This window comes from Patagioenas fasciata, chromosome 2 (genome assembly GCF_037038585.1).
Source record: "Patagioenas fasciata isolate bPatFas1 chromosome 2, bPatFas1.hap1, whole genome shotgun sequence".
Taxonomy (NCBI): Eukaryota; Metazoa; Chordata; class Aves; order Columbiformes; family Columbidae; genus Patagioenas; species Patagioenas fasciata.
This window is the reverse complement of record NC_092521.1, coordinates 126,416,152-126,428,704: the sequence shown is the minus strand read 5'-3', so window position 1 is coordinate 126,428,704 and position 12,553 is coordinate 126,416,152. Positions and strand designations below refer to the sequence as shown.

At 41.3% G+C, this 12,553-nt stretch overlaps 1 protein-coding gene across 9 annotated transcripts in view; it reads left to right on the top strand.

Moving 5' to 3' along the window:
• The window catches only part of RBMS3 (RNA binding motif single stranded interacting protein 3), a 718,223-nt gene that overhangs the window by 553,057 nt on the left and 152,613 nt on the right, over nt 1–12,553 (top strand). For all 9 annotated transcript variants that reach the window (XM_065830560.2, XM_071804926.1, XM_071804927.1 and 6 more), the window contains one exon: nt 6,873–7,030. In XM_065830560.2, the coding sequence (XP_065686632.1) occupies nt 6,873–7,030 (158 nt within the window). The remainder of the gene's footprint in view (nt 1–6,872; nt 7,031–12,553) is intronic.

Genomic DNA, 12,553 nt, shown 5'->3' with positions numbered 1-12,553 from the left:
AAGGCACCACGTGGGTGTACGTGGGCAAGATCCCAGTCCCCAGCCACTGCACAGAGACTCTCCTTCCCACCCCCTCCGAGAAGTAGCAAAAGGGTTTCCTGCCATCGCTTCTCTGATGCAAGGAGGTGATGGAGGTTTGGCTTTCTTTTAGCTTTCACACTACCAGCCCGTATTCATCCTATCTAACTGCGATAATTAAGTTAGGAGCATCCTGCCATGCTTGGATAGGCCAGTGAAGAGGGGACCTCTCCAAATGTTACTTGTAGACATTAGGTATTAGATCTGAAGTTAAATACCTAAATTATACATTCAGTAGCTTACTCTGTTTGAAAACCAGGCAACTTCTAAAAATGTGCAAAAATATGCCACATAACCTCTAATATTAAAAAGCAGCAGGAACAAATGAGGAAACAGTAGAAAACTGGGGGGAAAAGTCCTCTATTTCGGAGTTTTGGTGTCTGAATCCAATCAAATGCATATCAAATCAGCTTTCAAATTAATGTCTAGTTCAGATGTCCTGGAAAGTTCCCATGACCTGCAGTACCAAAAAAGTAAGTATTAAATAATAAACCAACAAGAAGATATATTGAATATGAATCTACTGAGAGAATACTTCCTCTAAATTTCATTTAAGTTCAGTGGCTTGTACAGAATTCAGTTTAGAAATAATCTAATAAACTGAACATCAGACTGATGCTATGTACAACTACGATTTTCAAAATACTGAGCAAACTCTGGAAAATTTATGAAATGGCATATGGATGTATCCATATAAATGATCTGGTTTCATATAAATGGTTTCACATAAATGACTTTTTCCATAAAGAGCATAACTATTTTTATGTTAAGGGGAAACAGAAGTTCAACTTCGATCTTTAAAGGGGGGAAGAAGTTAGATACACAGCTTGAAGATCTGAGCAGTAGCCATTAGGCAGATATTAACTAGTTTTGGGAAAACTAATTGAGGGTGATTTGAGCCTGGGTCTAAAATATTCAGAAAGGCGGGACCATGCTTCTAAAGGTGAGCTGTGATATTGACCTGTGTCAATGTTAATATGATGAAGTCTCGATTTATTAAAGACAAGGAAAGTGTATGATCTATTAATATAAATATTGATTCCATCTTTAAAAAGAGGAGTTCAGGATATCATATCGATCCACATACAAAGTTATATTCCCAGAATAAGTCTGGAAGATGGAAAAAGGAATTATTTGAATTAATAATCAGCACTTAGCTTCCTAGAGCAAGCTGCTCTAAGGAGAAATGATTTCGATTGAATAAAAAGGACTGGTACATAGGGTTCCCAAATAAACCAAACACACTCAGTTTCCAGTCCTACAGAGATTACAGGAGGTTCGAGTTCCTTTTGGGAAGAAAATAACATAGCCAAAATCAGTCTGCCCCTCCCTACACGTGTTTTTAAAGAATGCATTACTAAGCGTACTACGTAAAAAGGCTCAGCCTCTTCTCCCACAGGCAGGAATTGTTCTTTCAACCTTACATGCGTTACTTCCAAACATTGTCTCAAGATGGGAGGGAAAATCCCATCTGAGCATTGTCCTTTCTTTCAAGAGTGGCTGGGAGGGTCCAGCAAAGCAAACAGCAACTTGGCGTTGCAGCACGCCCTCCACTGGGGTTTATGCATTTCAGATCCTGTTGGTGTAATGCCTTTCAAATCCCCTGCATTACAAACTTCTCCTGCCTCCCTGGCATGGGCTTTGGCAGCTGAGCGACTGGGCCAGTTCTTGCTAAAAGGCGCCGATGAAATTTCTGGCTGTTTCCCCAGCACAACTGTTCCTGCCTGCTGAACAGCAGAGCCTTGCAGCAGGATGCCTGCTGCTGAATGCTGGAAATGCTCTGAGATAACTGAAAACTTGGGTTTGACCTACTGTGAGTTTGCAGTCTTTACCATTTTAAACCTTCCTACCTGTGGTTTTGGCCAGTTTGGGAGTGTCTGTCACGTACAACCCCCAGCCAGAATGGCCTGCATGCAGCTAATGTCCCTGGAGCCCACAGGCCAGAGCAGCTGAGGCATTTGGGCTACAACGATGGTGAAACACGTTGGGCGGGAGCAAAGGGAATTGCAAAAAACCCTACGCTTGTCTGGAGAGGAGCTTCAAATGGTTTAATTTCTTTTGTTGTTGTTGTTGTTGGTCTATTCTGTGGTACTTGGAGTACCTGCACAGACTGGCACACACCAGGACCCCAGAATGAGCACAGTCTGGGGTGTGAGGCTGTGTCAGGATTTCACAGAGGGTTGGGGCTGACTGGACAAGTCACCCCTGTTTCTCTGGGGCTGCAGTGTAAGTGCAAGCTGTACTTGGAAAATGTGACCCTCCTTGGGCTGTCAAATGGGAGACCTTGGGTAAAATGAACTTCAGTGAGGACAGCCAAGAGCATGCTTTTGATGGTGTCCTGAGACTGCACCTGCGAGTTTGCGTGACTTGAGCATGATGCTTTTGCAGCTGGCACACACAGCAGGCTCCACGGCTGCCTTCCCTTCAAGCACCAACTTGACCTGGTCTTGTACCTGTTAATTAGCCACATTTGGCACATGGGACCTGGGAAAGGCAGAGGAGCTGTGCCACTGCACTGCAGCCAGCTCTCCACCACTCCTGGCAGCCCCCTTCCTCTGAGCCTCTTGGGTGGCAGCAGTGGCTGCAGCCCTGGTCTCCATGGGGGAGAACCTTCTTATATATGGGGAATTAAACCCAAGAGACCTCTGTGTTTTGGGAAGACTATCAGCTGGCATGTCATGCCCCTGTGGTCTGGGTTGAGCCTAGTGTCTCTGGTGGGGTCTGGAGGGGGGAAGTGGGACAGGGACTGCAAAGGCCAGGTGGCGGTAGGGGCTCTGCTTGGCTGATGGCTCCACCATGGTGGCTCTAAGTCAGCAGCGGGACAGTGTTCGAGGCACAGTGCTACTGGGGGTTGTTGTGGGTGATATGTAGTTTTCTGCCACTCCATCCCTTCTGTTTCTGTTCAAAATTTTGGATATGTAAATGGAAAATGCAATTCTGAAGTGACCATATCACATGAATGACTTTCAGCTCTCTCACTGATGACTGGTTAGTCAGTCCAGTTTGGGACCAGACACAATAGTAAATGGGATTTTAGCATCTCAAAGTGGGAAATCACATTTTTTTTAATGCCTAGTGAAAAGCCATAGTAAGAATTAAATGAACCAGAGAGAGCCTGGGCCACACTATATGGATCCAGACACCACTGGCACAACCAGGCCCACAACCTTGGGATGTGATCCTTCACTGAAGGCAAAAACCTAACTGTGAACTAGTTAGGATTATGAACGGCTAGTAGTTTGCGGAGGGCTTGGACTTCTGGTTCTGGTTAGGCTCATCTTGTCTACAAATAGGCACATTTTGAACAGTAGGGCACCTGCTTTTCACACTGAAAAGCTCAGCAGTGACACTGGGCCAGGGAAGCAACTTTGTCACTCAGGAGCTTGGGGATTCTGGGATGAAAAGGCTCAGGCAAAATGAAGAGCAGGTGTCAGCACCTCCATGCTGCAGAGGTGATCTCTGCACAACTGAAGATCATGATGAGGACCCCCAGTGCCAGAGGCTGGTAGAGGAGGTTGAGCCTGAGAAAGAGGGACTGGTGAGAGTAGGTGGCGCTGGGGTCTGTCTGTGCGGTGACAGGACAGCCGGTCTGTGCACCGTTCCTGTACACCCTGCTCAGCTCCAAGCGTCTTTGCTGGGGAGACACTTCATCTTGTTTCACTTTATGTTATGAGATACGGCTTCTGTAGGGTGATCTGTCTCTGTAAAGGAAAGGGTATTTCTCTAAATGTTATATTTGTATAGTAAGGAAAAATAATGTGGATTTTTTCCACTTTTTTAGAAAACACTATTGCATTGTGGAGGTAGCATGAGTGGCCTCATCTGTCTCTCTCTGCTTATAGCTCTTGTTTATCTTGTTGACGAAAGATAGGCTTGGTAAATCCTTGTGAGAGAGTGACTGTGGCCTCCTAGTCTTTCATTCATCCTCAGAGTGTAGCTAAACTTTCTATGGATATTTAAAACAATGACATTTAATCTCTAACATAGTTAAAAGGCTTATGTGTGCCTCCTCCAGAGGTGAGAAACAGTAGTGGCGGTTATTACTTATCGTATTTGTTTGTCCCAGCTTGAAAACTGAGGAGTCAGAAGAAAAAGTTCTCATTTTAATATTCTGCAGGGCTGAATTGCTTCAGTGAAAGCAAAGGCTGTTGTACAGTTACTGATGCATAACTCTGTGGGGGCTTTTGGTATTAGTCTGTCCTTTGGCTATGGGGATCTCATCTGCATGAGGCTGTTAGGTTTTTTCCAAATGTTGACACGAGTGTCAGTCTCTGAGCACCAATTGGTTGATAAATCAAAGTCCTTAACCAATCAATGGGTAGATGTTTGCATAACAGTGTCATTATTTCTGAAAAACGGTGCAATTGCAAACCTTTCTTCTTTGATTTGCTTTTATAATGCTTCTGCTTTACTGCCTCCATTGCTCACGTTTTTAAAGTTATTAGTAACAATGAAGATGCTTCCTAATCTCCTGTATCTTTCATTTTATTCTGTGGCTTGTAGCGGGGGGCAGGGGAGAGGTAACAAGCAATAAAACTTAAAAGAGTTAGCACACAGGAAAAGGGAAAAACGGGGCGGGGGGCGGGGGGGGGGGGGGGAGTAGAAATAAAATGTTCTGTGTGTTTGGTTGGTTGTTTTTCCCAAATATAGAAGTGTGATCTGAAGCTCATATTCCTCTCTTTTCTTGCCTACCTTCCCTCCAGGACTGTTTGCATGATTTTCCTTGCACTGTTGGTACTGTACCAGTTCTGACCCCTCACTAATATCTTTTGGTTATTGGAGAGGAACTAGGTTTTGAATCTGTATGAATGTAAATTGAAGTGAGAGAAGGGAAGATGACTGCAGGGAAAGAATGTTCTTCTAGGTTTGGGGTTTGTAACTTCACTTTGCTATTTGTGTGTGTGTGTGTGTGTGTGGTTTTCCTCTGCTCTGGCACATACTGTAAGTATAAGTTGTATACTATAACAGGGTATATTTTTATGGGCTAGTAGTTTGAAAATGTGCCAACTTTGTTCTTTTATTTCTGTTTTGTAAAGTAGTGAGGAATTCAATTTGCATGGTAATGTGTTGTTTTGTGACGTAATGGATCTGGAGATGCAAAGCTAGAACGCAGTAGGCATTAAGCAGTATGTCCAAAGGCAAGTGCTTGCAGCTCTTAGGTCAGAATCCAAATTATGCAGTAAAACGGTATTACACGCCTCCTGATTTTGGACCCTTTGGGGTATCCTTCTGCAGCTTTTCTCCTCATCCAAATGGGCTAAAGTTTCCCTTGAGCCTGGGTAAGGGAGGCTGAAAACTTCCTTTTGCTTCTGATTCTGGTATTTAGCTAAGCGAGACTTTGTTTGGTCATTCTTGCCCCTGTAAAGATGAGGTGTGTGAATAAGCTTGAAACTATTTCTCCTTCAATTTTTGAGGCCTCGAATGTGCAAGACATGTTGATTATGTCCTGTCTTCATACATCTTCTAGAAATAGGACATCTGATTCTTTGCATTTGACAAGACACATCCGCACTGATTTTAGGGAAGTGTAATTTGAAACTAGTTTAGCTAAACCGAGGCAGATGGCTGCAGGACTGTGTGTAATTTCTTCAGTGTAAGGTTGTGGTGCTGCTGCAAGATTATTAATCTGGTTTTAGGACATCTCACAGGAAAAAAAAAAAAAAAATACTGTTGCTGTAAGTCTTAGTGTTGAACAAGTACAAATTAAATTAAAATATGTAATGAAAAAGAATGCAAAAATCTCAAAAGACTGTCAGGTAAGGTATTGTCTGGCTTACTGCACAGCATTAAGGTTAGATGTTATATTTTTGGTTATTAAGCACTAGCTAAAATTATGTAGTCATGCGTGATCTCAATCAGGCCTGTACTGACAGGTGATCAGATATTGTGTAAAGCTGGTATCACTGAAAATGGAACCAGAGCCATGAAAATTTGCAGGGGCTTAACTAAATTGATTTAATGTAATCAGGACCTGGTTGTCTGTAGACAAGGTTTATTTACTGCTTTAATACACTTATTTTACATATGGTGTCTGTGCCTCTTTCATGTTTCTTTGCAGTAGTTTGACAAGCAAGAATAGAAGGTGGAATGGTAGCCAAAATTGAAAGTTTAGCCTAAAAATCTGAAATAGAACAAGAAAGCAGTCTTTTGTTTTCTCAGTTATTCATACTACAGGCTTTCTTTTTGTAAGATAGTTTAATTCAGTCTGAGAATAAACATGTGACCTATCTCGCTAGGACATTAGATTGAACCACAGAACTCCCCCCTGCCCAGCTAGGTCTTGTTGCACGTTATCAACCAAGACATTTTTCATGGTGAAAAAATAAGGAAAAGATACTATGGAAAGTGTTCCGTGTGTTTCAACCAACCTTGCTGATGAGGAACAGGTTGAGTGGGAAGTCTGCAGGCTGGAAACAATTCTGCTTAAAACATGTGTTGAGTTTATTTATGTTAACAGTGGGCACATTTGTAGAAATCATGAGTTTCTTCACAATCTCTTTGCTAAATTAGGACGCAAACCCAAGAATGCTTGTGCATGAGACTGGTTTTCTATAACTGACTAGTGTCACTGAGTTCAGTAAGAGCGGTCACACATAGAATTAAGCACATGCATGACAGTTTGCAGAAATTTGGCAAATACATTGTTGTCGTCATGAACAGATTGTCCAGCTTTACTTTTAATGCAGCTATAAATTCTTGTCTTGGTCCTGTTTTGAGTAGCCCTGGTTGGATGAACCATAAGCTATTTTATTGTGCAAAGCCTAACTGAGGATATTTCTCTCATTTTGTCATAGCAACAAGAGCAAGATCCCACAAACCTATACATCTCAAATTTACCTGTTTCCATGGATGAGCAGGAACTGGAGAATATGCTGAAACCCTTTGGACATGTCATTTCCACCAGGATATTAAGAGATGCTAATGGAGTCAGCAGAGGAGTCGGCTTTGCCAGGTGAAACCTTCACTCTTTTTTGATTAATGACATCTTTTGGCTTTGGTCCTTTGCAAATGCTGTCTATTCTGTAGCTCTGGAGCCTCATAGCTATGCAAAATACAGAGCAGCCCCTTTATCAGATTGTGTGTCTGTTCTTTCCACCAAGCTGAAGAATACCAATGCAGGAGAATGTTAATTTCATTGCTCTAAAAAGTAGTTCATTTTATGTATGTATATGTAAATAAAAATCACTAAGAACAGCGAGTTATCCATGCAGTATCAAGCTTGGATAAATTACATGTCCTACAGCCAAAAGCAGACACTTGGTGAAGAAACTGCTTAAATGTTTAGCAAAGATTTTGCTACAGGAAAAGGTAAATTTAGCGGTTGAAAAACCAAAAGGAAGGGACTATAAGTGAAGGGACTGTAACGTGGCTTCCTCAAAAGCTGCAGGGAACTCTAGCCTGTAAGAAGAGCTTAGAAAAGAAATATTTGCATATAACAAGCCCTGTCAGAGTAGTCAGATATTTTAGACACAATGAGCAACATATTGTTACCATGTACTTCATCTCAGTACAGATAGACAACTTTCCATGCTTACTCTCAGGGAATATTTACATAGATTCTTCTTAGCTTGAAACGGTCTTAAGTCAAATTGTTGCTTTTGAAAAGCAAAGGAATAGAGGGTTTTATATAGAAAGGTATTGAAAAAGCAAATAAGAAGAGAAATTTGCAATTGCTGTAAATCAGTCTTTGGCTTCAAAAGAAAAGGAAAGAAAATCCCAAATCATCGTTTCTACAGAATATTCATAACATTGTGCTTTGTAACACAGGCAGAATGACTCAGTCATCTTTCAAATTTCTTTGATATACATAACTTGGTATACATAACTTGGTATATCATGGCACTTCTATTAGTGTCATAACATCACTGAGTGAAATGGGGTAATCTATGATAAAAACATAGCTTGCAAGATAAGTGACATTGTAGTATTACCTTTGTCCCTGATGTGAAAGGTCATAATGCACAAAGAACTTTAAGATGATATTGTCTGAATTCAAATGGAAAAAGGCAAAACATTTATGCTGGAAGATGACACACTGTTCCTTACGCATTCTTGCAGATAATAACATGAATTTTTCTAGCTCACTAAATATAGATAAATATAACTCACAAATAGACTTGCATTAAAAAACCAGACTTTGTGGAAATTTATTTAATTATGTAACATATTTCAAGAAACCTTCAGTGATCTAACATGAAAGTGGTGTAGTTCACCGTGCAAACAACAGAGTGGTAAAACCTTTGCTCCATCAAATAGAGCAGATCTCCCATTGACTTGAATGAGGCCAGAATTAATCCAGGAATTCAGAACCGTAGTTGAATGCTGACTCTTGTCTTGTCTTCTTAAAGTTATCAATACGATCTTTAGTTAGATGACCACCTGGCTTTCTCTTCGTAATAAGGTGCTATATCCTATATTTTTCCTGCATGTCAATCTAAACAGAAGAATTTGTTCAACTTTGCCTGCAGTCATGAAGGTTTCATTTTAGTGTACCTACAGTGTGAGCACATGCTGATGAGTGGGTATAAATGCAGTACAGGTAGGGGGTGGCAGCTGTATCTCAGTCCAGATGAGATTTCAGGAGTTCAGCAACCCATGTGGTGATCTGGCGTATTTTACCTTCTGACCTGGGGCCTTTTGTCACAGTGTATCTTGCCTGCTTGTGGAATGTGCAGTGCTGCTCAGCATAACTCTTAACTGAGCCACAGAAGCCCAGGAGGAAAAGATAACTTTGCATACGCTAAAATAACGTAGCATCCAGCAATTGTGAAATCTGACGTTTCAAAGTTATTAATTCATTAATGATTAAAAATATTTTTTTTTTTATTCTGCCCAATTATGTGAGTAGTCAATCTCAAAATAAATATATTCGAAAAGCAATTGGAAGTAGAAACTTACAGTAGACAGCTATTGCCAGATTTTTCTCCTAAATGGGTATGATTAGCAGTTTAATAGTACTGCAGGTGGCTACTTAATCATTTATAACCTGGCTAACTTCAAATGTTCTTGGATCAGATTTATCTGAGTAATGTTAGAACATTAGAGTTCTGCCTTCTTTAAAGTATGTGTGTACAAAGCTAGCTCTTCTTTTTAAGCTGTGGAAGTATTTCCTCTCCTTTGTGTTCCTCAAAAGGAGCTAAACAGATTTTCCTGAGACTTTCCAGAGCATTTCACTGTGGCTTGGACTCAACTGTGCCTAGGTACACCCCAGGGGAAATTTTGAGGAGGAGAGTTATGAGCAAGGGGCCAGAGAAGGGAAGCTTTAGAATCCAACTGTGGCTCCACAGAAGTCCATCCAGTTGCAAGAGACTTGCCGTAATCTCTGGACACCCACCTCTGCCTCTCCCCTTGCCCCTGCTTTGTACTTCAAAGTGGTGCTGCCTGGCTCCAGGCTCTCCATGGGAGCTGGATTTCTGCAGGGCTCGTGTTGCTGTCATCTTTAGGCAGCACGGGTTTCTGCTGACACCAGCAAGCCAAAGCTGGGACTAAGCACAGCCTATTGTATAGCAGAGAGAGACATTAGGAGGAAGAGGTGAGGGGAGAAATACTTACTGGAAGTAAGGAATTGGAAAAAGGAGGCGGTGCGGATGAGAAGCTTTGAGTTCAGCCTGTGATAAGATTGCATATCGAAAGAGGGAATGACGCAGTGTTGCCCTCACATGGGATTTCATCACAAGACAAGTGCAGGGGTTGCTTAAATCCCTGTTGATGGGAGTTATCTAATGACTTCAGCATCTGATCTTTCATTTAAAAAGTGCAAGTAGATTTCTCAGAGCTTAGAACAAAAGCGTAGTCCTTCACCCCCAGAAAACAAACAACAAAAAACAAAAGAAAAACAAGGAAAAAAGCCACAGAAAATGAATTTGAAGACTTATTTTCAGATACAATTTTAAAGCTGATCTCTCATTATTTGAGTTTTGCAAACAGGACATTAACAATGTTGGTGTGAATTAAAAGCAAATCAGAGGCAGTAAGTGAGAAGGTCTTTGAGGGAGGCTGGAATGACTGAATAGGGGAAGGTACTGGGAGCAAGGAGGGAAATATTTAAATTTAACCTGAAGATGTGTGTGTTTGTTACTTATAAAGAGGTAACTATATGTTCTGGAAGACTTTCCACAGGTTCATAAAGGGTGAGTTCTAGGTGTTGAGGTGGGAGAAGATAAAGAAGTAACACAATCAAAGTAGAGCTAAAGCAGCGGTGTTGTTTCGCTAAATGAAAGCAGGAATATTTAGAGGGAGATCTCTGAGGCTCAGTGATGATACTACTTTGGAGGCAGAGAAGTATCAGCAGCACCGTGAAATAGAGAATATCCAGGGAGTTTAAGGATGCATTTGCGAAGAGAAGAAATGTTTTGTTCTTCCTTATTCAAGGGTTTAATTGAAGGCAGTTGAAAAGGTGCTACAAATTTGGTTTGAAGAAATCCACCATCTGGGACAGTAGTGCAGCCTTATTAGATACTGTGAGGATCATTCCTACTCTCAGACAGAAGAATGACCTGTCACATACTACATCTTACACAGGAAATCGCTTTATGACTGAATATCCCAGATGGAACTGGAAATCCCAAACCATCCCCAAAGACTTAGTGTGATATCTGTAAAATATTCCAGTACCTGTGGTGATAAATTTGCATTGAAAAGGTCTCCTTGGAACAGCCTCACAATGTCACTGCAGGGTGCTGGGGTGGTCTATGGGAGAACATTATCTCTAAGACCCTCACATTTCCATCTGGCATTGCAACCTGCACCAAATTTTGATAGACTCAGTACATCCCTAAGAAAATAATTGCCAGGTGTGGAGCTGCAATTTCCAGGAGAAGCAAACTCCAGAGGAGGGACACGTGGTGCAGGATCCTGGCACAAATATCAGTGTGACTCCGTAACATCAAAATGGATACGAAGCCCTTGAAGGTGAAGAGGGAGGAACGAGGCAAGTTAGGAGCCATCAGATAACTTGGCTGAGCAATTTTCATAATCCAGACCTGATGTGCTGTGAGTTTTTATTGAAAAAACCCTTTGGGCCTGGAAAATGGGGCAAGGGGGCATTGGGATATACATTGGAGAAGGGCATTACTGATACCACTGAATCAATGAAATAAAAATTGCATTTTATAACCCCATAGTAAAATACCATTCAAGTATATTTAAGTATGTTCCTTATAGAGATAGTAATATTAATATATATGTGTACCATACTCAGCTGAACAGCGGAGCAAGCCTTTTATAGGTCCTTTTAAATGATAAAGTGCAAAGAAAGAGTTAGAAACCACTAACTTTTTTATTTTGTTTGCTGTCTTGTAACTTGGAACGACCTTGCAAGATTCCCCCCCCGAGCGACATTTTACAACGAAGTCATAAGCCTCTGAAAACAGAAATTTATGATGGAAATGCTGACAGGCAGACAGTCAAGTATTGCACTGCTGGCGGGCACCAGTATAATACTTAACCTGAGACTGTGAAGACAGTAGCATAAATCAGCCTGGGTCTAGGTGGAAATGACTGTGTGTTCATACTATTCTTTTCCGGTAACATGAGAAAATTTGTCCAACACAAACTGTCACAAAAGAATGTTACGATGCTGTTCCCAGCAAACAGCCAAAGTCACGAGATTCTCATTTAGCTGTCTCTATCATGTCAGAGCAAAAGGGTATAGTGAGGAGATACTTCCATCCCTTTGTGACAGAGCTTGGAGGTCTGTAGTGGGGCATTTACCCATTTTGTTCTTGGGAGTTTAGACTTCATCCTTGCCTTTTCCCTACTTTGTTCTTCTGGAAGAACTTTCAATGGGGTGCTTTTCTCTGCCTGCATATGTTTTTTATTTAACTTATCTCCTGATTGTCTGTGTTTTATATGTGTTGGATTTAGTCTTTGGAAGCAGTATTCAACTCAGCAACTCAAAGGGAGCAGCAGAAAATGGCAAACAAGGTTTTGAGCCCCCACAGGATCATTATTCTATTTATAGGCGTTTTGCACAGATTTTGGTGGACATGGATGTGCTCCAGTTTCCACTGAAGCAGAATGAGAGAGCCAAGGCTTTAATTTGTATATTCTTTTCCTCAAAGGAAGCTGTGCATCTTTCAGGGATTTTCGGGACAGCGTATGTGTCATTTAGTTATCTTGGATTTCTTCTGAAAAAGAGGTTTCTCTGTGGAGAGCACTGTAGCTCTGTGCAGAAATACTCAAGCAGCTCAAATCGGTCACTTTGGCATAATGGGTCATGCTGCAAGGTATAGTATGGACCATATCTGCAGAGAAGAGGTGCCAATCCTGTCCTCACTGGAGGTTTCTGCAGATTTTGTGTATTCATCTGAGATAGTAAACAACCTCCTGTTGTTCATACAAACAGGACTGAACATGAACAGTATACAGGCAGGACATGTTTGGAAAAGATATAATTTATGAGCGATGAGCAGAACTTGTCAAAATTAATATCTCTTCGTAGACTGTAAATGACAAAGGGAACAGTTTTTCCAGC